A 25,890-nucleotide genomic window follows, 5' to 3' on the forward strand; every position below is an offset into this window, starting at 1 on the left:
CCTGCTCCTTTGATCGAAATATCCTCAGGTCCTGTGGGGCAAGATTATTCTGTGCTTTATAAAAAAAAAAAGTTATAAATGGTCAGTTTCGAGGCGGACCTGGAGCCTATCCTGAGAGCACTGAGTGTGAGGTGGAAAGGAAGAGCCCCCCCCTCCCCCCACACACACATTCATACATTCATTTCCACTTATAGGGGCAGTTTATCTGTCAGAAATCCTAGCATGTTTTTGGAAGGAAGGAGAAAACTAGAGAACCAGGAGGAAACCCACACAGACATGTGGAAAACATGCGCAGGAACTCCACAAAAACATCACTGTACATATTTAAACAGGCTAATGAACCTATTTTTTGAATAGTTTAATCTTTTTTAAGAACTCCTGGTCTAGTCTTTTCAGATCCTTATCATAATTCCCAAAGTAAATAAATTCACAAAACCCTTCATTATTAATGATGATGTAAAAACCTATCGATTATTTCCAACAATTCTACTCTATTTCTAATCAATTCCTTCCATGCAGGCTTAGAAAGCCCTCAGGATTAAAAACGGCTAGCTTTTACAGTAGCCATTAGCTCGGAGTCTTCACCCCTTTTCGTCTATTATGGAAAACCAAAAGGCCAGCTGAAACTTGATGAAATATTAAGCGTGTATCTGAGGAAACTCCCGGCGGTGTTTGAATATAATGGCACCCGCTCGGCGAGCCGCTCTGCTTCAATGGGGCGCTATACCGGGTTGTGTTTGTCTAGGGTTGGGATTTCACCTTAAATATTCAAAATGGCGGACGGAGGAGCAGCGAGTCAAGATGAGAGTTCAGGACCAGGTAATCATTACTGCATTTTACATATTCATATTCATATTCAAACACTCTTTCTCTCAAGCCAGATAAGCGCGAAGGAAGAGCGTAAACAAGGCGTCGCCGCGTTCAGACATCTACAGCGGCTTATTTCGCGCAGCATATCCGCGGATTAATTCAGTGTGTGTGTGTGTGTGTGTGTATATGCGTGTGTATATGTGTGTGCGCGTCAGAGAGCGAGCGAGAGAGTGTGTGAGTGTGTGTGTGAGAGAGAGATAGACTGAAACACTGCTTTGCGCTGCGACGCTGCATTATAACCAAAACGCGCCCTTTGTTTGCGCTTAGTGCGCGTGACACACTCACACCTTCCGGCGTCCAAACGCTTTAATGCACACTTTATAAACAACCTGCGACATCATTCGGAGACTCCGGAGTGTCAGTGGAGTCTGTATCGTCTCACTGTTATGAGTAGCTAACAGGCTAATGCTAATACAGTTGCTTTGTGTGTGTCTCTTGTGTGTACTGTGCAGAACGCTTTGCATATTCATTCAATCGCGATCAGCCAGAGACTATACATAGGCAAAGTGTGTGTCGTGTCAGACAGGTAATGAGGACGGATGGGTGTTCGGTGTGAGGATTTTAAACGCAGCGTGATTTTAAAAAATAAATAAATAAATAAATATTGTTAATAATAGTAAATTTAGGGTCCGTTCTGGTGCCTTTGTGCAGCCCTCTTGTGCGTTATTCATGCGGGGCCTGGTGGAGGAGAATGCGCTCTTCAGCATATTCTATCAGAGCCGACACACGCCGAGCATCCCGGCTCATGTAAACAGCAAGTCATATAAACAGCAAGCAACACACACACACACACACATAGATAGATAGAGAGAGCGCGCGCGATGTTTCTCCAAAGCGTCGGTGGCTCTGATGTTACCGATGATTTGTTTGTCTTCTCTGAGGTTTAGGAATATTCGAATAAAACACTTAATTATACATTGTTGCGCACACCGCAGCTGTTTCCTGACGGCTGCTGCAGGAATAAAGCGATAAACAGTGCTCGTTGTGGACGTGTTGCCCGCTCGGCTGTCTATAACGCGTTATAACGCGAGCGGTTATTCCCCGCAGCTGCTCTTCTCCCTGCTGCATATGTAGCAGGCCAGCTAGCGCTTCTGAATGGATTAAAATCAGGCCCGGATGGAGCCCTTCCACGCTCAAAACAAATACACCTCGGGGTTTCAGTGTTGTATGGGATGATTCTCGCTCTGTTTATTGTTCTAGTGACCAAAATAAATAAAGAAGGAAATGAGTATAATGTTAATAAAAGCCCGTGCGGGTTGTTTTGTGGCGCCTGGTTGAGTGTCTCTGGGAGGGTTTTTTTTTCTGCCTGGGGGAGGCGTTTGTTTACCATTACAGAATGCATAAACCTGAACTTCATTAGCACAGACTCATTAGAAAGTCTAATTTTGGGAGGTGTCAGGAAATGTAAAAAGGCGCAGAGAGGAGACGGGAAGAAGCTCCTGTTACTGTTCGAGTTCTCGACTCTGTTATTTCATACAGAGCTGAGTTTCGGCTTCAACATGCTCCAACACGTTTCTGGGCAGACTGGTGTGTGTGTGTGTGTGTGTGTGAGGCTGAGAGCTGCTTTTTCTGCCGTCTGAAAAGAGAGAATTTGGAGGCACAATGGAGGCACAAGTGGCACTGAATATTCTAAAAGAATGGGGGGGGGGGTGCATTTTATCCTAAAGTTATGACATTATGAATCCACGATATAGTGGGATAATGGAGCTATGGGGTGTAGGTTAATTGTGTAAAACAGTTAAGTATTTGCATTAAAGTGTTCAGTGTTGATATGAATATGAGCAGTGCAGTCCACTAATATTGGTAAATATGAGTTGTCTTTATTGTTTAACCTTTTGCAATTTTGTTTGAAAACACATACACACATACAAATATACTCTGCTTTCATGGATATTAAATAATTGCAAACACAACACAGGTTTATCAAAACAAATGTTAAATATAGGTGTGCAATAATTATTGTAATCCTTTTAATCAATACTTTTGTGCTAGCTCGCTTTGCCGAGATAACAGCTCTGAGTCTTCTCCTATAACGCCTGATGAGGTTGGAGAATACATGGCGAGGGATCTGAGAGCGTTCCTCCGTACAGAACCTCTCCAGATCCTTCAAACGCTGGTGGACTCTCCTCTTCAGTTCACCCCACAGGTGTTCTATGGGGTTCGGGTCAGGGGACTGGGATGGTCATGGCAGGATCTTGATTTTGTGGTCAGTAAACCATTTTTGTGTTGATTTTGATGATGTTTTGGATCACTGTCCTGCTGGAAGATCCAACCACGGCCCGTTTTGAAGCTTTCTGTCAGAGGCAGTCAGGTTTTCATTTAATATCTGTTATTTGATATAGTCCATGATGCCATGTGTCCTAACAAAATGTCCAGGTCCTCTGGCAGAAAAACAGTCCCAAAACATTAAAGATCCACCTCCATATTTAACCGTGGGCATGAGGTACTTTTCCATACGGCTACCTCTCTGTGTGCTCCAAACCCACCTCTGTGTTTATTACCAAAAAGCTCTATTCTGGTTTCATCTGACGGTACAACCCGATCCCATTTGAAGTTCCAGTAGTGTCTGCACACTGAAGACGCTCGAGTTTGTTTTTGGATGAGAGTAGAGGCTTTTTTATTGAAACTCTTCCAAACAGCTTGTGGTGATGTCGGTGACTTCAGATTGTAGTTTTGGAGACTTTCTGACCCCAAGACACAACTAACTCCTGCAGTTCTCCAGCTGTGATCCTTGGAGATGTTTTATCCACTCGAACCGTCCTCTTCACAGTGCGTTGAGACGATACAGACACACGTCCAATTCCAGGTCGATTCATAACATCTCCAGTTGACTGGAACTTCTTAATTATTGCCCTGATGGTGGAAATGGGCGTTTTCAATGCTTGTGCTATTTTCTTATAGACACGCCCCATTGTGTGAAGCTCAACAACCTTTTGCTGCACATCACAGCTACATTCCTCGCTCTTACACATTGGTATGAATGACTAAGGGATTTTACCTCATATTTATACTCCTGTGAAACAGGAAGTCATGGTTGAACAATTTCCTGTTCCTAGTCACCCAGGTGTACTAAAAAAATTAAAAAATCTCAATGGGAATACACCTCAAATATATTTTTCTCACATGAATTCATAGGGTGCCAATAATTATTGCACACCTGTATGTAACAGTTATTTTTCTAAAAATGTGTTGTGTTTACAATTGTTTGATATCCATGAGATCAGAGTATTTTTGTGATTTTTTTATTAGGTTAAACAATAAAGACAATTTTTCACAGCCTTCTTTGTTCATATTTATCAAGGGTGCCAATATTAGTGGAGGGCACTGTGTGTATGTATATGCAAGCCCAAAAATTAAGCTATTAATGATCTCAACAAGAATTAAACAAACCGGTAAATGAAGTTAGTATGGGACAGTTTTTCTTTTTTATTTCTTTACACGTTTCAGCCTCGTGGATAAACTTGCAGACAGCTTTTTTTTTTTTTTTTTTTTTCCAATACTTTATTTTAATTTTGTACACCCAGACAGGTTAGTTTGAATTTTACATCAAACATTTACTTTTGCATAAAAGAAGCCTATATAAGTGAATATTCCTGTTTCTAGCTTTATCCCAAAAACAGTTCACTGCAGCTAAAGTAAACGAGCAAATGGTGGCACAGGAGGACCCAGGAGTGCATTTGTTTAATTCTGGCAAAATTTCTGACCAGTGATTTGTTGTTAAGATCACTTAAAGCTTAATATTTTGCCATTTTGGGCTTGGTCCATTTTTATTTATTTATTTATTTTGCCCAGGAGTGTGTATATGAACCTTGTGAATACGAACAATCCCTTGAATATGAATGTTACCTTACAATCCCAAATATTAATTAAAGCTGCATGCAGCGTTTAAAGGGGCCAAGCACCAAAGGCGCAGCACGGAGCCTGAAGAACACGAAGTGGAGAAATAGAATGTTCATGAATGAATAAAAGATAGATTCAGAAGCACAGCTGAGAATAAGATTGAACAGGAAATGAACAGAACAGAGGAATTTATTTGCATGCCAAGAGGTGGAAAGGTTACTGTAATGCTGAGCCACAAAAGAAAGGAACCGAAAGACAAAACATTGCACAAACTTTTAAGAACTTGCACCACATGGGAATCGAACCCAGGATTTTTAGTATTGCCGCATGTCGGTTTTCACGGTGCGCCACAAATGTAATGCCACAGGAAAAATGAATTTTGGTCAATGTTTTCAAAAGTACAAAAAACCTTATATCTCTAGAACACTAGGTGGCTCTGTGTTAAAATTTCTCAGGCTCCTAGACAAAATGCTATGAATGATTCCTACCAATTTTTTTTTTCAAGTGTATCAAATATATTACAATATATGACACATTTCAAAATGGCGGACGGGCGGTTGGTCCGATCCTGGGAAAATTGGTATCTGCGGATTTGCCATGACCCAATTAATCCGTAGACACCATGATCATAATTTTCTGTCGAAGTATTCAAAAGTTATAAGCACAAATATTACATTTTCAAATCTCTTGACCTATAGGAGTTACTGTTTTCAAAATGGCACGGACTCTCGGATCATGGTGCTTATGAAGACGACCAAGTTTCATTACAATTGGTCAAAGTACGGCCGTGATACAGCCTCTGATCCAATCCTCTGATCAACATCATTAAATTTGTGACATCATAACTTTGATATGGACATCAGAATGATGTTCAGTAATTTATATGCGGCTCTGTCATCTGAGCCAATTTTGGTAAGAATTGGACAAAATTAGAAAGAGGAATAATGAAAAAACTGAATACTGTACATTTCAAAATGGTGACTACTGTAATGGGTGGAGTCTTCATGTAAGACGTGGCTTGTGATCACTATGAAGAGAGTAATCTGATGAACTCAATTTCTTTTCTCTAGGATAAAGTTCAACAATTGTAACCATTTGAAATGTGAATTTTTGAACTAGTGGAGGTGATATAGAGTTGGTCCTAGAGAGGCCATAATTGGTCCAGATTCTACTCACGGTCATATGAGTGTGCCAAATTTCATCATTTTCCTACTTGCGGTTCATAGGGCTGCCATAGCCTCCCATTGGCTAAGAAGAAGAAGCAAAATAATAAGAAGAAAACGAACGAATACAATAGGTGCCTGCACACCTTCGGTGCTTGGCCCCTAATTAGGCTATGTACTACAGTAGACTGTATTGTAAGCAATTGCAGTAAAACTCCTCACTATTTCTTGGATGTTCTAAAAGGGTTCTACTTGGATTTTGTTCTTTTTCTAAAAGGGAAACCTTGTTTTGTATGATTTAAAATATAATCATCTAAGGTTCCCCAGATGGACAAATAACAAACTTTGGGGTGTTAGATTGAATGTGCTAATAAAAATCAGTCTAATCTAAATGGTTAAACCTCCAGACGACGATGATGATGATGTATTTGCGCAGTAGTTCTGTGTAATGCTTCACAGCTGTCTTTAATAAGGATTGAAAGGCTGTGATTTGTTGCTTTATATCCATTTTCATATAGTCTTGTGATCATACGAAATATTACAAAACTTCTTTTGCAAAGACAATCATCTAACTGACTTCATTCTCCAATTTTAAGATTTTTTTTTTCTTTCAAACTCTGACCTCTAGAAGATTGTCATGTAATTTCCGTAACATCAGGCTTTATATGTCTTTTATATTTAAGGTCTTTAGGATTTACATCAGGCCAGGGAAAGTTACCAAATGTCACATTGCCTTTTACGTCTCTCAGTATTACTGCGCTATGTGAAATGCAAAAACTCTGCAATATTAATTATTTTATGCATATTAGGTTTGAATGTCCTTGATGGCTATGATGTGCCCACCCTACTTTTTCTACTCGAAAGTCTCTGTAATTTAATTCAAATGGTTAATCTGCATGCAATTAATATTCTGTGTCCATGGTTACTCGTACCGAAACTCTCAACACTGTTTATCTTCTTTGTGGCATTCAGTCTGCCTTTCAATAAAACACCACTAATGAGTTCCATATTTAAAATTCCATATTTTAAATTCTGCAAATTAAGTTATTTGCATAATATCAGCACACCGACAGCGTGTAAAAGCAGTGAAGACGAGAGCGCTGTTTTCTGCTTGTTTTCAACAACGTCTTTCAGACTGGCTTTAGCATGATTACTTCTTACTTTGAAGTGAGTGTTACAGATAAAATAAAGCATTATGGGACCTGTTAACCTTCAGTGTGTTACCTAATTTAGACATTAGAAATCCCATGTGTCTTTTAGATTTGTATTGGGTTTGAAAGAAAAAAAAAAAAAAAGAATCTGTAAGAAGTAGGCTGGGAGGCATATGATGTTTAGGCTGGAACGCAGCATTATTAGTGTTTACAGGTACGCCATTTCATCCTTTCCGCACTTGCATATATATATTCTTGGCTCCAGTAACTTGATGAATAAACATAGACTTCGTCTTCTGGCAAAGTCATTTGCAAAAGTGAATTAACTTCTTAAAAGAGCCGCTAATGAGAGCTGAAGTTAATCTGGGTATGCTAATCATGGTGTGTGTCCCATGATGGAATTAAACCTGCAGAATTGGCTGGATTTGATCAGTGGAGTGTGTTGAAGCTGTACGGGGGCTGTGATGACTGTGAAGGAGGTTCCTAAAGTAGTTTCTCACTCTTGGATCAGAACAGTCTGAATTAAAAAAAAAAATATATATATATATATATAAAATCATGCTATATGTAATAGGTTTTTAAATACAAATGCAGCACTTTTAATTTTGCAGGTCCAGGAGCCAAGTTTCGATTCTAGACGCGGGTCTTCCCAAGCGGTAATTGTACTTGTGTGGGTTCCAGTGAGCTATTGTGCTGCACTGTAGAGGTTATTTCTTTCCCCTTCTTTTCCCCTCCAAAGCCATCCAATTAATATGCTAATGAGATGATAAATATTTATGAAAAATGTAAATTATGCAGAAAGCTTTCAGAGCGCTGTGTGGAATGAATTGCTTGCAGGACTTCAAAGTGTTGCTGTGCTAACGAGGCAGGGGCGAATTTGCATACGACTTTAATCAGCTGAATACTGATTACGCTTCATTATGGGCACTGCCAGCTGCACTCTTTGTTTCTGCTGTATATTCTGGGGGGAAAAGTTTTTCACAGTCTGGTTGTCGTGACGATCATGGCAGTAAGTGAGAAAGGGAGGATAAGTGAGAGAAAGAGATCGGGAGAGGAAGAGCAGTCTTCTCTGTAGGCTTAGCTGTACTTTACTGTGCATTATACAGCTGTAGTCTCTACTTGTCTGTCGGTATTTACATTTTTTATTATTTTTTTGGTGGTTGTACTGGTCTGTAAGTGTCTCAGAAAGCGACGTGTGTGCTGTTCTGGGTTTTATTCTGCTTTTGTGTGAAGTGAGAGACAGTTGTGGATGCTTATGGAGACCATGCTTGAGAGAACAGGAATAGCTGTTTCTGGTGAGTGGATTGTAAGTGTGTGTGTGTGTGTGTGTGTGTGTGTGTGTGTGCGTGCGTGCGCATGCTGCACTATTAATATATGGAGGTCATGGTCGTTAAATTGTATTTTATATATTGTGCTATTTAATTGGCTATTAAATACAGACCCGTGTTGATTTTTTGTATCGATAAAAGCAGAGGGTTGTCTTATGTTGTATAACCATGGTAATGTATGATGATGCATGATTCCTGTTAAGTTGTTGCACATGCAGATGTTTTCCTAAATATAACCTACTTATGGTGACGACATGGTTTTTTTAGTGTGAGGTCAGTGCTGATGGTGCAGGGAAGGTTTGGTTCAAGCCTGTCTCTGTTTCTTTCAGATTCTAGAATGAGTAATCCGTCAGAAACAAATAAATGTGCAATGGAGAGTGGGGACGGAAGCACAGGTGAGTTACCTGTCCAGACTAGTTAAAAGCTCACTTGGTTTACCTAGTGTTTATTGTTCTTTTTGGAGTGTTGGAATGAAATAATAATAATAATAATAATAATAATAATAATAATAATAATAAATAGTTATTATTATTACTACTACTACATTCGGGAATGCATTGTTTGGGCATAATGGCTGCATAATTTGCCAGATGGAGACGCTCTCATGCTTCAGTACTTATTATAGACAAATCTGTCTTTAACATATTTTTACTTCTTATGGAGCAAGTCCCGAGTTAAAGATTTAAATGTTGGAATAGGAGTGTTATATGACCGTATCTGATATAGAGTAGTGAAGAGTGGTGAATGCCTTTTTGCATATTTATCACGGAATACCTTTTGGTCCAGAAAGAGAGAGCATAAGTCATGTCAGTTGAAAGGGGATTTTATGGCTTTGATCTATTCAGCAGCTGCCCGGTTCTCTCTCTCTCTCTCTCTCTCTCTCTCTCTCTCTCTCTCCAGGTGCCCAAACGAACGGACTGGACTTTCAGAGGCAGACGGTGCAAACAACAAACGCAATCACCAGTGCACAAGCACAAGCCTTGCTCCAACAGGTAAAGTTCTCTCTCTCTCTCTCTCTCTCTCTCTCTCTCTCTCTTCATCAATCTCTCTTTCTTCATCACTCTTTTGCATTCCTCGTTCTCTCTCTCACACGTGCACACACAAACCATTAAAAAGAATGACCTGACTAAAGCTAACTAAAGAAGCATGTAGGTCACACAGACCACAGGCATTCGAACCCATCGGAATGTAGAGATGTCCCCAGGGTCATTGTTTTCTGCTGACATGACACATCCTGTCTGAGTGTCTAAACACCTTTCTGTCAGACTCCATTATTATCATGCGTGTGATTGACTGCTGCAAACTCTCTCTCTGCATATTTAATACGGTCTTCAGCTGTCAATATTTGTGTGAGGGTGTGTGGATGTGGGCAGGTAGAGGAGTTATTTGGGCATGTGTGTTGCAGTACATTATGTTGGATTTGTTGAAAATGCGAGATTGGAGCTATGCAGACATGCCCGTGGGGGGGAAAAAAAAGATATGATCTCCTTCTTACAAGGGAAATTAATTGTGCCTATATGCTAATTAGCTGCTCTGCAGTTGCTCGGAAACAGATGGCAGTGAATATGCAAATCAGTGCAGAATTTGCATGTACTGCATAACCGTTTCTTTAATTAACATACCCCACCTCCCTTTCCCTTCAAGTCTCAGAGGGCTGCAGTGTATTTTTATCATCATTAAGGCAAGCTGTTGTGAAACATTTTGGCTATGCCAACCTGTTTCTGCTAATTTCTCTTTTCTTTCTCCCATCTCGTTTTTGGCTAGGAAGGGCGGTCTTTTTGCATATCTTTTCTCTACTGTAAAAAAAAAAAAAAAAAAAAGGAACTTTTTCTTGCCCAGTAATTTATATAGATCCCTTGACCCGTATCATGTTTCCTTAAAAAAAAAAAAAAAAAAACGCAAATATAATCATGTGACCCCTTTTCTGTCCCTTTTTCTTTTCACCTCACATCCTCCCTACTTACCAAAGTTCAGGTAAATTCTGCAAGCTCTGACCACATTGTGTGTTCTATCTTTAGTGTAAATCAGAGGATTCGGCTGAGCTTCTAGCCTCCAGCCAGCAAGTTACACTGCCCCAGACTCAGCTCATGTTGCCAGGGGGGCAACTAGCTGGCGTAAGTGGCACATGGCCCTCAGAGCTAGTGTTTACACATGGTTGTATTCATCACCATGTCCCCTTATTCCCCATAGCAGTGTCTCTGTTGCATCAGTCATTTTGTTTTTGTTTTTTTGTACAATACATATAGATGCAGCCTTTTCTTGGGAATGAACACCTGAGCTTTCAGTTGGTCAGCATTTAACATCATGTCTACAGAAATTGATTCTTGTCTGAATAATACAGTAAACAGTCCTGACCTGAACCATACCGTACATAGTGTGCAGCATACAGACGTTATCGTGTATGTTGATTGGGAATGTGTTGAATGATGTGCTCTCTGCATGCATTTACCAGTGCACGGATCATGCATTCGTTCGTAGGATCACGGATGATGTGGGCTGGTGGGTAAAGTGAGGTTGGGACATTGGTTTGTGCACATGTTTGTGACCGTGTGAGGGAGTGCATGTTCATGTTTGGCATCAAGCATGTCTTGCTCGAGACAAAAGCGTTCTACACAGTCTTGGTCCTTCATCCTGACAAATGAGTACATTATTGACTTTAAAGGTGGAGTCAGTGATTTTATTTTTGTTTGTTTGTTTGTTTTAATAGCTTTTGGTAACGTTAATGAAATTCTTCTGACATTAGACTTGGAGGTTTTCCGTTGTGCCTCGAAGTCTGTAACCTGGAACCATCATGTCAGTTCAAAAAGCTCCCCTTACACACTGACATTTAGGTGATCTAACTTTTTTGTTTTAAAAACACCCGTTTCAGCTAACTTCTGCTAAAATCACTTGACTGTACCTTTTAAACATGTGCAGTATGGTAGTTCGACTGATTAACTGATTTGATCATGAGAGATTACTCATCTTCCTCTTTGTCTCTCTCTGTCCGTCTCTCTCTCTCTCTCACTATAGTTGACTCTGACTCCAGCGCAGCAGCAGTTGTTGCTGCAGCAGGCTCAGGCGCAGCTCTTGGCTGCAGCCGTGCAGCAGCACTCGGCCAGCCAACAGAGCAGCACCACAGGAGCGAGTATCTCTGCCTCCGCTGCAACGCCGATCACACAGATCCCCCTTTCTCAGCCCATTCAGATCACACCTGTAAGAACAACACAAGCACAACACTACTACTTTTTTTTTTCTATTATTTTTCTTCAAAAGTATTGCTTATTTAATTTTTCATATTCCTTCTTGGATGTACTTGATTGATTTGCTGAATATGATGTGTAGATTTGTAATAGTTGGAAAGCCGTGGTGATGAACGGTGAAATGTCCATTCAGGTTATGGATGTGAAATGTTGGGGGTGTACTAGTAAATATAGAACAGTGTTTCCCAAACGTGCTTAGGAAACTCTAGGGTGCATGATTCCAGCTCACAACATACACCAACATACGCCAAGCAAGTCATAATGAACACTCTGAAAACATGGCACAGGTGTGTTGGAAGTCTGTGAGGGTTCTGCGAAGACTGGTTTGGGACACTCACAATACACCAGGGGCAGCTGTCATAAATGGGTTAGCAGGGCTAAACCCCCAGTCTTTCAGAGATGAAAGGACATTGATACTAAATGAAATCTTTTGCATTCGCGTCAGTTTATAGGCTGTGAACAAAAGTCATCCGGTGGACTATTTTGGACTTTTGTAGAACCAACACAACAGCTGCACCAATGTTGGTAGAAGAATACACAGAATGGCCTGAAGAAGCAATGACTGAAAAGTCACATATGAGAGATTCCCCGATGAGCCATAACAATAAAAACACCTTCCAAAACAGCCCTGACATGTCGACACATGGACTCCACAAGACCTCTGAAGGTGTGCTGTGGTATCTGGCACCAAGACGTTAGCAGTAGATCCTTTAAGTCCTGCAAGTTGTGAGGTGGGGCCTCCATGGATCAGACTTGTTTGTCCAGCACATCCCACAGATGTTTGATCCGGTTGAGATCTGCAGAATGTGGAGGCCATTACGACTCTCATGTTCCTCAAAACAATCCTTAACAAATTTTTTTGTAGTGATGAAAGAGGCCACTGACATTAGGAAATACCGTTGCCGTGAACGGGGGTAATGATATTTAGGGAGGTAGTGCATGTTAAAGTACCATGCATCATCGAGCCTTGGGCTCCCATGACCCTGTTGCTGGTTCACCGGTTGTCCTTCCTTGTACCGCTTTTTGTAGGTACTAACCTCTGCGTACCGGGAACACCCAACAAGACCTGCCGTTTTGGAAATGCTCTAACACGGTCGTCTAGCCATCACACTTAGACTTGCCCATTTTTCCTGCTTCCAACACATCAACTTCGAGAACTGTCTGTTCACTGGCTTCCTAATATATCTCACCCGTTGACAGGTGCCACTGTAATGAGATAATCAATGTTATTCACTTCACCTGTCAGTGGTTTTAATGTTATGGTTTATCTAATCTAATATCAGGACCAGCTGTCACTGAAATACACAGATTACCACCATGCATTGTTCTTTAGCTATGTAAGGCAGTTCGAAGAGATCAGTCCTTCACGGGTCTTGTAGCCCTGGCATTGATCCTAGTGAGTGAAAGTTTTGTCTCTCTGTCTTTCTCTCCATTTCACTGTGTGTGTATGTGTGTGTGTCAGTCACAGCAGTTGCAGCAGCTGCAGCAGCAGAACCTCAACTTGCAGCAGTTTGTACTGGTCCAGCCAGGTCATCCAATTGCCGCCCAGCTGCAGCCAGCGCAGTTCATCATCTCACAGACACCACAGGGTCAGCAGAGTGAGTGCTCCGCCATTTTAATCTCAGCACAACCATGTGTAGAACTAGCCTGCTTCGGCTGGCCTTTACTGATATTCGGGGGTTTTTTTAAATATGATTTTTAACAGGCCTCTTGCAAGCCCAGAATCTTCTAACTCAACTACCTCAAAGTCAAGCCAACCTCCTGCAGAGTCAGCCAAGCATCACTCTTGCCACACAGGTCAGAAATCCCCAAACCTTAAAAAGCACAAGCACACTAGTGAGCATTTCAGAAGCACTTATGGAAGTGAAAGAGTTACCTGTAGGAAGTGCAACCCAATAACAACCAATTTTTGAATATGAGGAAAGAGAGTCACAATAAAGCTTCATCCGTCACTCTTTCTTGTGACTCTGGTTGTGTTCCTCTTGCCATATAGTTAAAATGATCTCCACTTTAATACTGTGTGCTCTTTAGCCAGCAACACCGACGCGCACGATAGCAGCTACCCCCGTCCAGACCCTCCCTCACAACCAGACGACACCAAAGCGCATGGAAACACCCAGTCTGGAGGAACCCAGTGATCTGGAAGAACTGGAGCAGTTCGCCAAGACCTTCAAACAGAGGAGGATCAAACTAGGCTTCACGCAGGTAAACTGCTACACAAATATACATTTAGTCATTTTGTATCTTTGGCGTTGTCAGTAGTCCCAATCGCCTGTTGATGAGGCAGCATTGTGTGCTAGATATTTATACCACATATCTCTAGTAGTTTCTCTTTCGAGCAGTTTATCTTTGTGTGAAAGGGGGATGTCGGCCTTGCTATGGGAAAGCTGTATGGAAATGACTTCAGCCAAACCACCATTTCTCGCTTTGAGGCCTTGAACCTGAGCTTTAAAAACATGTGCAAGCTGAAGCCTCTGTTGGAGAAGTGGCTAAACGATGCAGGTATTTCTCTACTCTGGCATTTGCTCTGGGTGGATAGGATATGGAGCAGATTCCTGTCATAGCTCAGGCCTGTTCCAAGTAGAGAACATTTAAATTGTAGTTAATGCATGTTTAGATTGAACTAATGGGAGTTGTTTTCATAAACCTCCAGTTATTTTCACTTAAATTGAACTGGTTACTGTTGTATGTACCACAGCATCTTGTAGCAATTTGTGTGATCAGCTCAAGTTCACTTACTGTTTAGCGGTTCATCATGAATACAGAAATTGTTTGGTACTGTAGAGCAGGATTTCATGAACCACAATAGCCTCAGGTACTTATATCCGGCTGTGTGTCTTTGTACGTGCTGTGTGTGCAGAGAACCAGACGTCGGACCAGGGCCTGTCCAGCCCCAGCTCTATTGGCTCCCCTGGGCTGGGCATGGAGGGCCTCAACCGCCGTCGCAAGAAGAGGACCAGCATCGAGACCAACATCAGAGTGGCCTTAGAAAAGAGCTTTCTAGAGGTGAGGAGTATCTCCTATTCTAATATTTGAACTGGTCAGTGCTACCTTTGACTTGCATCTTTTGAGTTTGTAGTAATGCTGTACTTTTGAACTTTAGTCCCCACTGTGGGAAAAGTGTTTAAAGTTCCATTGGCTGTCTTATGCTGAAAGGGCGTTTCTGTCCTCTTCAAGCAGAACCAAAAACCTACCTCTGAGGAGATCACCATGATCGCTGACCAGCTGAACATGGAGAAGGAGGTGATCCGTGTGTGGTTCTGCAACCGCCGGCAGAAGGAGAAGAGGATTAACCCGCCCAGCAGCGGCAGTGCTGCCAGCACCCCCATTAAAGCAATCTTCTCCCCCTCCACATCCCTGGTGCGCTGAATTGTACATTTAAATGACCAAAAAAACATATTTGATATTTGTACTATGAAAGATTACGTTTTATGGAACTGACCATTTTCAGGAGGGCATTGAGGTTCCTCTCCCAGTAGACATTCTTAAGTCCTCTTTTTGTCGTTCTTTTGTATAGGCGCCTAGCACAGCCAGTCTTGTGACCAGTAGCACCTCGACTACACTGACTGTAAATCCTGTTCTGCCTCTCACCAGCACGAGTATCTCCAGCATTGGACTCACTGGTAAGCTATACTCAAGCACTGGTGATGGCCAGTGAGCTGTGCTTTAAGGTATATGACACAAAGACAAGGTTTGTCTGCTTTGTGTCTAAAGGCTTGTTATTTTACAGAATAAAAAGCACCATTATTACACGGTATTGTTTGCTCACTTTTATGTCGTCTTAAATGTGGCATATATTTACGACTGTAATACTGCTGTTTTAAATATATTTTTCATCTTGGACTCGTATCTGGTGTAATCAAGGTGATGGGCTCACTGTACTGTCTTTCTTCCAGGCACCACTGTGGGCTCGGCAACTACTAAGACTGCATCCGCCATCTCCACAGTGCCCTCTGTGACCACGGCAACCTCGTCGCCCTCACTCAGCCCCTCCCCCAGTGCGCCACAGGCCTTGTCGGCTGAGTCGGCAGTGACTCAGGAGCCAACAAGCACCGTTACCCAGGCACCCACCACGCTGGTGAACACACTGGGCACGGGCCAGGTAATGGTGGCTGCGTCTAGCCTGTCGGCCGCACTGCAGGGAGCTGCACAGCTGCCTACCAGCGCCAGCATTGCCGCCATGGCTGCAGCTGCCAGCCTCAACCCAGGCCTCATGGCCTCCTCACAATTCGCTCCTGGGTATGTGGTCTTATGACTGCTTCTTTCACTATCACTATTTCTTCTCTTTGTAAACTGTTGAGTTCACATCTAAGGTAGTAAGTGTATTTAAGTCTGCTTACCCACTAATTCATTTGTCTTTTGTTTAGAGCTGCAACAACTAATCAATAAAATCGATAATAATCGTTGTCTGCGATTCTCATTATCGATTAGTTGGTCTATGCACGGTACATTTACTCGTTGTGTTACTTCTGTTCCGAAAACACGCTTCGGAGAGTAAATACTAAAGTTGTGTCCCAAATGATTGTACACTTACACTATGCGCCATGTACTGTACCGGCTAGTTTCTGCAGACCCCTAGTGGTCAAGGATGTAATTGCAGGGGGTCCATAGGAAAGTTTTAAAAATGTTTAAATAATGTTATATATATATTTTTTGTTAAATGTATCAAAATATATTCAAATGAGATGTTTTAAAATCAATCAATTTGGTTATTTGTGCGCATTCACAAATATCATGTTAGCTGAGCTGACGATCGTTCATTGATGGATTTATTTTTAAATTTATTTACAAATGAAATGATAACTTGTAAAAACCTATGAGTGGTAGACAAGTTCAAGTGTGGCATTGATGGATAAAATAAACAAAAGATAATACAGAGAGTCGAATTAAATGTCACACCAACAATAAAATGTAATTGAACCTGGTATTTGAACCAATCCCTAGGGAATGACAGGTTCTACCAATCAACCAGGGATTGTAGAATTCTAGGACTGTAGAACTCTGTGCTTTTTGTGCATCCATAAAAATTAATGCATAAATACTTATATATATGTATATATGTATATGTATGAATATTTATGCATAAAATTTTATAGATGCAAAAAAACAGCATGAAATTAAACTGCAGTCATAAATGAATAATATATATTCTGGTGTGTGTGTGTGTGTGTGTGTGTGTGTTGGGTTCTTTTCAGTCGTATATAATTGGACAAACAGTTGTGTGAAGTTTTAGTCTTAAGTTTATATTTGTAACACTCAGATTTTATTTTAAATAAATGAAATTGTACTGGAAGTCCCCCCCCCCCCCCCCCCCCGATTAATCGAAAAAATAATCGGCCAACTAATCGATTATGAAAATTATCGTTAGTTGCAGCCCTACTTTTTTACTTAAAAGAAGTTAGTTAACGTGTTGTAAGGCATAGGAAGCACTATTTCTTTTAATTTACTATTTACACATAATTAGAATGATTCTCTTTCTCGCACTCTCACACACGCTGTGTGTGTGTGTGTGTGTGTGTGTGTGTGTGTTTATGCTGATTAGTGGGGCTCTGCTGAGTCTGGCTCCTGGTGGTCTGGGCAGTGCGTTGAGTCCAGCACTGATGAGCAACAGCACTCTGGCCACCATCCAAGGTGTGTGGAATGGCAAGTACACCGTTATTTTTTTTCTCACCCTACATCACACCCAGTTCACCAGTTTTGGACACAAGATACTGATTTGATGCTTTATGAAATTGACTGTAGTGAAATTATTGCTAAACAATCTTAGAACATACAATGTTGTAGTTCTGAGAGGCCGTGGAGCCACAGCAGTGTGCTTTTCTTTTTTAATTTAATGTCAGCGAAGCTTAAATGCTTTCCATTGCTGTATGCTTGCCACTTGGCACATGTAGTATATATTCCATATAAAAGGTACGCCCTGATTAGTGAGAGAATTCTGTTGTCGTCTTGTCCTCAATAGCTCTGGCTTCAAGCGGGACTCTGCCCATCACCTCTCTGGATGGCAGTGGGAACTTGCTTTTTGCCAACGCCAGTGCTGGCAGCACCCCGAACCTAGTGACGGCGCCACTCTTCCTGAACCCACAGAACCTGTCGCTGCTCACCAGCAACCCGGTGAGCCTGGTGTCTGCTGGAGGAGCCGCAGGGGCTGCCGGGGCCCTCAATCTGCATGTCGCTACAGACCACAATGCCGTCACCACGGCAACGGTGCCCGTCTCCACCATCAGCAAGGCCCAGTGAAAGCCCCATCCAGCTTGGTCCTCCTCCTTCCCCTTCTCATCAATCATTATTTAATCCCTTTGCTACCACCAAAAAGAAACTTACTAAAAATGAAGTTTTATATTATGTTAATATTTTTGTTTCATTTTCATACCTTTTTATCTTTTATTTGAGATGTTCTTTAAAAATTTTTTTTTTTTTTTTTTTTTTGACCTTGTTGCCTGCTTTGATTTTTCAGCAACAAACTTCATGAATGTTGGTGTTACAAGAGAGCCTAGCGTTACGATGGCCAAAACTGAACTGTGTCTGGGCTGCACGCTTGCTCAACTGGTAATGCAAAGACATTTTTATTTGAGTGATTTTTTTTTTTTACTCGCTCTACGTTTTGCATTTATATCTTGTTATTTGATCCTAAAACACTCCTAACCAAAAACACATCACTTTATCCTTTATTTTTCAACGGTTGAATTACTCCTTCTTGATAGCATTATTAGCCTTTACTGTGATCGTCATTACTGAGGAACTTTTAAGACACCTTTTGATTTGAACTGTTTTGGGTTTTTTTTGTTTTTTTAAATCAGAGGTGCTGCTTTGCAGGCCTTTGCAACCTTCGTATCAATCTTTTATTATTATTTTTTTTCCTTTGGCTTATGGTTTCTTTTATCTGATGCAGCTTTAGTCCTATATAATTCTCACATGTGGTTACAAGGCTTTAACGGAGTAATAAGTGGCTGTGATACGGTTTCATTGCTTTAAGGAATCGTTTGTACGGTCGCGGTCTGGAAACACTGATTTAACAGAGGAAATTCTCAATACTTGGTAGCAAAGGTTTTTAAAACACGTTCTAGTCTGGGTCTAAAGAGTGGACCCCGAGATGGGCTTATTTACATAGGATGAATAGCTTTAAAGGATTGCATGAGCAGTCATTACAAAGGTGACAGGTCTTGGGCTGCAATAGCTGTGCAGTGTAGACCTCAGTCACTTGTAAAGAATGTGGAGATGGTGCACTGAGAGCTCCTGAAACCGTTCTGCTACAGCTTAGTGGCGTGACCATTTGATGCCTAGACTGTGACCCGTATTTGTCCCAAAGTCAGTCAGCCTCTTAAGGTCTTCCCATCACAGGGTGTGCTGTCTGTGTAGTGTCATGGTGGGGTTATAGGAGTTTGGTGTGTGTGTGTGTGTGTGTGTGTGTGTGTGTGTGTGTGTGTGTGTGTGTGTGTGTGTTTTCATGGTTTAGGTCATGTAGGAGGATACCACCAGATGTCTGGTGGCAACTGTAACATTTCAAGAAGCAACGTTGTCCTCTGTCCAGGAGAGTTTTAAGGTGTTTGTTTTTCTACTTGTGCACAGTACCTGTACCAAAAAAAAAACTGGATTTGAGAACTGTGGTCTGCCTGGTGTTTAGGGAGGAAAAATGTCATGTTCTGAGTAAGAGGTCTTTTTATTATTATTATTATTATTATTATTATTATTATTATTATTATTAAGGTCTTTTTGCTGGCCTCTCTTTATGATATATACCAAAAATATTTGTTAAAACATGTTGCTGTATAATTACCATTGTAGCGTAGGGTAAGTTGAAATATTTATGAGTGGAAGCTCTTGGTAAACCACAGGAAATATTATAATGCAATATTTTGAAGATCATTTCCAAAGACAAAACTATATTTTATTTCAGTTGATATGGCTTCCCCCGCTCTGCTCCGTCTTGTTTGTGCAGCTAACCAAATAACCCGAGTGGATGTGGTGGGTTTGGAAAGGGTGGAGGTGGTCAGGACCATGCACTGCAGCAAAAACACCCAAAAAGTAACCTGACCCCCTCCAGGTCATTGCTGAGAAGTCTTTGTGAGTGAGATGTGAGAGAGGGGGTAAGGGCTGACGCAGGTGTCCTGGCTCTCTCCCTGATAAAGTTAATATATTTCAAAGATGTGCTACGTGCGGATGGAAACAAGGTGCTTTTGTCTTACAGGTTCTTGTTTTCTGTGCGCTTCTAAGATGTCTGAGTGTTTCGTTCCTTAATAGACTGAAGTATCCACTATCTAGGCAGGTTTGGGTCAATATTTAGGAGATTTAGCAGACTGATCTGTTATTCTCCCCTTACCAATGTAATTCAGCCATGATGTAAAGCTTGAACCAAAGTCGTTTTCTTGCTAGCTGCTGTGCCTGTGGGGATCAGCGAAATGCTGGCCACACGATCACCACTCTACACTACTGACAAGCTTCCTCATGTCTTACTTCTGTTCTTTACCAAACTCCTACAACTCACAACGAGCGTACTTAAATGAGTCGTGTTTAGCTTTAAAGTGTAATACAGCTTGGGCCGTGCTCACTTCTTCTTCTTCTTCTTCTTCTTCTTCTCATATTTAATGTTTGTTAGCATACGTAATGGCCTCCAAATGCCAAGTATACCACCACTTCTTATAATGCTCTACATTTGATGCAGTCATCAACTTGTAATCCTAGAGCCTCCTAGATCAGATCTCATCCTCAGTAGAGTTCACTGGAATCCACTTGCGGCGTTGGCGTTCATGCTCTTGCCGCTGTAGCGTATAAGACTGGGTGGAATGTGGAAAAATCCCAAACCACTCCGTTTATTTGACTGTCCTCTAAGCCTGGCACAGCACTGGTACACACAAACACACAGGGCTTTAACGGTACATAGTGTGGTCTACCAGAACCACTTTTTGCGTTGATGGAGTTAATATGCAGGCGGGATTCTTTGTTGATTGCTTCTTACTTTATTGTTTAAAGTGGACTGTTCCTGGTTTACGGTTGATTCTGGTCTTTCAGCTCCTTAATCGTACATGCTTTACCAGAGAATGTCTAATTAGAGGGTGCATGCTCTGTCAGCCAGACATCGACATGTAAATTAACTATAAAAACATAGATCATGTACCACCTAAAGCTCACTGGCATTTACAATTTTCATCTCTAGTTTGTTTAGAGATTGAATGAGTTTTCTAGCTCCTTTCTTTTTTTCTTTTCTTTTCTTCTAAGCCCCATCCATACGGGCCTGAGGATTATTGTCAAACTTTTTTTTTGTTACCCTGTCTGCTGGTTTCTATCCAACTGCTTGCATTATTATAATTTTTTTCTTTTAAAAATGCCTTTTATTTGAATTACCTCATCAGCACTTAAATGGAAGGTTCGCTTTAAGCAAAATGGCGCCAACAGACAAGAACTTTTTAATGTTGGAATTGTCCTTTTAAAATTTTCTATACTGCATAAAAAGAAAACATGGAAGAACAGATACAAAAAAAAAATACAATATTAAGTCTAACTACTACTGCTGTTTCAAGTACTACTACTTATAGGGTACCTCCAATTTTATTATTTTTATTGTCCTACTTGCCAAAGTGAAAAAGCCTATGTCTTTGTGGCTTGTTGCTGCTCACTCCGCTGGTTCTGTCCTGAGGCTTCCACATGGCCTCACGGGACGTGTAGTTTTATGTATGGTTCTGTATTGCCGTCGTTTTAGTGCATTGGTGTGGTGCCAGGACGCGTGGGACGTTACTGAAATATTTATCTGAGGAACGACTTAAATAATTAGAAAGAACGGTTTCCCTAAATTCTATATATAGATATATAAATATACATATGTAATGTACTCATATTTTATAATTCAACTGTTATAAAGATTGAATGTAGTGTTTTGTTACGCTTAAAAAAAAAAAAAAAAAAACCAACCAAAAAAGCAACAAAAAAACAAATAATACTTACTTTTTATGATTTGAAACCGAAAACCCTCAAGGCCAAAAATTTGACGCCACACCATGGATGTGGTGTTAGCCGTCATTTACACCGTCCGCAATTAAATATAGTTTGTTGAATGAGGGGGCTTGCCATGGTGCTCACAGCTTTTACTGTTGCCTGGGAAACGGACCCAAAAAGCACCTGATCTTAACTTTGTTGTTGTTGTTGTTGACATGTTTATTGACTTGATTTGCCGTGATGGTTTTTAACAATCATTTCAACTTATTTACTTTATTTTATATATGTTTTTGTATAGCACGAGGGAGCAACATCACTGGCTTTCTTAGTTTAACAAAATTAACTTATCCTTATCATTTATGCCTTACTATTATTTTAGAAAATCGATGCGTTGTAGCAAACTATAGTGTGTTAGTTGGTGAGTGCATATTTGTGTGCGCGTGTTTTGGATGAGTGCGAGGATGTATTTCCGCATGTTTTTATGTCTACGTCACATATTGATCGCTGAAATAACGCTGTGAGTATCGGACATTTAAAAAGAAAAAGAAAAAAAAAAAACGTTTTTGATGTTTAAGCATACAAAATGTTGCTACCTGTTGTTATTTTGGTGTGACTTATGCAGGTTGGAAACCTGTTGCAAAAAGCTTTACTAATAACCCGACTCCAGCTGTTGTGTAGGTGAACGGGGTTGTCTTAGTTCTTGGTAGCTGTGCATTCGCTTTCAGAGGTCATTCTGTATGGAAGATATTTCTCTGAATTTGATTCAATTGATTGGAAGTAAGACTTCTAACTAATGATCAGTTAGGAAACAAATACAAAATATTAACATCCTTGATGTCCAACATTTCTGAAAGCATTTCTGACTGATTGAGGCGATGGTGACCGCTTGGCTTTATGCTTTTAACCCGTGATTGGACTGAGTGGTGTTCCAGAGCCAGATACGACTGATGAGGCTTTCCGTTTCTGCAGCAGATCTGGTGTAGTAGTTCTAAGTGTAGTTAAGTGCTCTCATGAGTGGTTGCGTTAGAGATTCGGGGTTTTGGAACGCCTGTAGTCGTGTCGTTTCTGGCCTGTAGGTTGCTACAGGAGGCCTTCAGTCCATTGCTGGAAAAGGATAAAGGTGGAAGCAGTCGTGGACCCGATGGCTGAGTTTGCTGGAATGGGTAAAGAAGCTGTTGTATACCTCATTTCTAACTCGAGACAGAGTAAAAACCTGCTTTAATCTATTTTGAAAAACAAACAAGCAAAGAAAAGGAAAAAAAAAACCTATTAAAAAAACCCCTGTCCTGGAAGAGGAGCCTGCAGAAGTCTATTTAGCGTATAGGGCGAGGGTCCAGCAGCTGCTACAGAGACACACTACACACATATACGCTTGTTAATGTCAAACTTGTAGAGTATGACTCTGGGTTTGATTTTTTTTTTTTTTATGTTTTACCCTTAAATGTAGTGAATGCATATTATAGCCATATTTATTTTGCACCTTTTGTCTTTGTAGTTAACCTTGTAGTTTATTTTTATGATTTGACAATCGTCTCCTTAATGTCCTTCATTTGTATGAATGTAACTGCAGGGCTTATTTGGTGTGTGTGGGTGTGGGTGTGTGTGTGTGTGTGTGTGTGCGCTCTTCGTGGCCCTCACAGTCCTCAGCCCTCAACCTCTCTGTAGTAACCAAAGACTTACAAAGTGATTGTATGGACTCGGCTGTCTCTCCTTCTTCCCTTCCCGTCACGGATCTGAGATCATAAGAAGAAGAAGATGATGATGATCAGGACAGAGGGCAGGCTTCTCCAAGGGACTTGTAAAATTGACCCCTCTTTGACTGGGTGATGTTAGTTAGTACACACTGAAGGACATCCTGTGCACTCTGCAACCTGCTCAGGATGAACTGTCTGCTCTCTGGACTCAATGCCTTTTGTCTTTATAGTTGTAACCAAGCAAATTTTCTGTTTCTATGAGTGTCTCTAACCAAAAACACGTCTGACCTCTCCGAGGTTACTCGTCCTGTACTGATGTCTCGTTATTTCAGTGTGCTGTTTTAACTTTTCTCTTTTCAAATTTGTCTCTGCTCTTTCCGCCATCTCGATTTCCCTGTGCAACTATGCATCGTTGTCCTGTTCGCCGCTGGAGCCGTGTCTCCGCAACACCGCTCTTAACCAAATGGGTCTTCGACTCTTCACTCAGCAGCTTTATATGGAGTGCAAGGTCGACAGACGCTACAAGCTCTATCCCAAAGCAAAAATCCAAATATGAAATGTTCGACACATGCAGATACCAAAGATGACACTGTCTTTCGTCCTGTTTCCTGTCCTCTTCCTCTCCAAGCCCTTCAGCGTGTGTATTAAGGAACAGAACCCAGCTCTGACATTAGTCTTAACCTCAGTAATTCTAAAGCTTAGATGTATATTTTGGTATTTTTCTGAAATACTTAAAGAAAGAAAAAAAAAAAAGAGGAAAAAAGCAAAAACTAAAGTGGCATTTTAAAATTCTGATTTGTTGGATGTATTGCTCTTTTTCTGTCACAGCATGGAGTTAACTGAAGAACTGTCTTACTATTAGTAGGTTAAACAAATAGTATTTTTATACGTTTTGGGTGTCTGTGTATGTGATTATCAGTTTCACTGCCCAAGTTACCATTGATTGTTTTTTTTGTTTTTTGTTTTTTTGCTTTGTTTTGTTTTCTTTCTAACAAATGAGGAAAAAAATAAACAAATAGGAAAATGTACATAGTGCTTCAGTCGAGGACTGTAAACGGTCATTCTCATTTCCTACAGCTAAAGCTTTTTTTTCCCCACCAGTGTCATGAATTAGATTGTATTTCTGTGTGTCTTTATCTAAACTCTAAGCCACTGTTGTAATAGTGAGGCTCATTTCTTGTATCCTGAGTATCACTGTGGAACAGGGCTTCAACGCCTCTCACTCTGAACACAAGCTTTTGACTGGACTCTACAATGGCTACGTCATGGTAGCTTCGAACTGACCGATTGTGTAGAAATAGAAGTATGTGAATCAGGATACATGGTAGATTAGATACATTTTGTCTGCTGTATTTTTTTTAATATATAAAGATAACCTTTACTGTAACTGTACAGATCTTTTTTCTTTTTTTGTTTTTGTTTTGTTGTAAACATCATTAAACCATTTTTCCAAGTGTTTTCATATTGTAAGAAGTATTGAGTCTTGCCGTGGTTTGGGTACTTTATTATTATTATTATTATTATTATTATCATTCTTTTTAAATTAGCCTTTTTAAAACTCTTGTTGTACAGACAGCGAGTCTGTGAGAAAGTAATGCAGATAATGGCCTAATCCAGGGAATGATTTGCTCTCCGTACATTTGTTTTACTGCGTTAACTCGGTCTTTGTTTTTATCAGCATGACGCAGCCTTGGGGATCGTGGAAATCAAGATGGATTACCAATGAAGCAAATTGCAAAGATGTGGGAATAAATATGTTTATTAGCAAAATATAGACTACTTTTTCCCAATTAGGCTTCGAACATGTAGCTTTTTTAAACATTGGGGGGGGGCTATGCAGGTAGCCTGCACTGAGCAGGTAAAAAAAAAAGAAAAAGAAAGAAATCCTATAAACTATAATGCGATGGATGGACAGATAGGTGTTACTCAGTTGAGATGAAGCACAATCTTGTGTCTGTCAGGTCAGATCTTTCTTCTCCTGTTGTACTGCATCCGTTTGCACGGCGGTGCTCCTGCTCTGAGCTCTACTACACTGAAACCGGATCAGTTCCTTTAACTCAAAAAATCTGACGAAACTCACGACCTCAAAAATTTTAAGCTGATAAATCAATTTCTCTAAGCCAAATACACTTAAATATAACAAAAAATTGAACTCAGACTTGTTATATGTAAGCGTATTTGGCTTAGAGAAACTGACTTATCAGCTGAAAATGTTTGAGGTCGTTAGTTTCCTCAGATTTGTCGAGTTAAATGAACAGATCCGGTTTCACAGCGTGTGCTTAATGTTCACCAGCAGCGCATAGTGTGTCTTTTTCATGACCTGGCATTTTTAAATGTCTGAGAGATGCGATCTTTCTTTTTAATCATTACAGTAGACTTTTATCTGCGTACTGAGAAATCAAAATGACCTTGAAAAGCACAAACGTAGGAACAAAATGTCGTGATCAGTGAACACTTCTACAGGTGCATCTCAAAAATGTAGAATATCATGGAAAAGTATATATATTTTTTTTTTTCGTGAAATTTAATGCAAAAGCTGGAACTTTCATATGTTCTAGATTCGTTACACGAAGTGAAATATTCCAAGCCTTTTTCTGGTTTAATCTTGATAATGACAGTTTACCGTTCCAGAACACCTCAGCAGTGCCTCAGGCTGATCGCCTCCACGCCACGCC

At 40.6% G+C, this 25,890-nt stretch overlaps 1 protein-coding gene across 7 annotated transcripts; it reads left to right on the forward strand.

Moving 5' to 3' along the window:
• The first annotated feature begins 520 nt into the window (after nucleotides 1–520).
• Nucleotides 521–24,673, forward strand: pou2f1b (POU class 2 homeobox 1b). 7 transcript variants are annotated; one of them, XM_053680642.1, is made up of 14 exons: nucleotides 521–819; nucleotides 8,682–8,747; nucleotides 9,253–9,344; nucleotides 11,365–11,547; nucleotides 13,057–13,192; nucleotides 13,300–13,391; nucleotides 13,626–13,799; nucleotides 13,955–14,096; nucleotides 14,455–14,600; nucleotides 14,775–14,954; nucleotides 15,112–15,217; nucleotides 15,491–15,833; nucleotides 17,137–17,225; nucleotides 17,554–24,673. In XM_053680642.1, exons 1-14 carry the CDS (start codon nucleotides 774–776, stop codon nucleotides 17,829–17,831), a joined length of 2,073 nt encoding a protein of 690 aa, XP_053536617.1. In that variant the 5' UTR covers nucleotides 521–773; the 3' UTR covers nucleotides 17,832–24,673. The 7 variants fall into 7 exon arrangements, with proteins under 7 accessions (XP_053536617.1, XP_053536615.1, XP_053536613.1 ...); XM_053680640.1 differs by having other exon boundaries at nucleotides 522–819; nucleotides 17,137–17,237; XM_053680638.1 differs by having other exon boundaries at nucleotides 523–819; nucleotides 14,772–14,954; nucleotides 17,137–17,237.
• Nucleotides 24,674–25,890: the final 1,217 nt, after the last annotated feature.

Source organism: Ictalurus punctatus, chromosome 6 (assembly GCF_001660625.3).
Source record: "Ictalurus punctatus breed USDA103 chromosome 6, Coco_2.0, whole genome shotgun sequence".
In the NCBI taxonomy this organism is placed as follows: Eukaryota; Metazoa; Chordata; class Actinopteri; order Siluriformes; family Ictaluridae; genus Ictalurus; species Ictalurus punctatus.

Bases quoted from the DNA above. Each gene is read 5' to 3' on its own strand.
- pou2f1b (XM_053680638.1), top strand. From the start codon at position 774: ATGGCGGACGGAGGAGCAGCGAGTCAAGATGAGAGTTCAGGACCAG. The intron at 9,345-11,364 runs GTAAAGTTCTCT...CTCTCACTATAG, and splicing joins CACAAGCCTTGCTCCAACAG to TTGACTCTGACTCCAGCGCA. The intron at 14,097-14,454 runs GTATTTCTCTAC...CTGTGTGTGCAG, and splicing joins GAAGTGGCTAAACGATGCAG to AGAACCAGACGTCGGACCAG.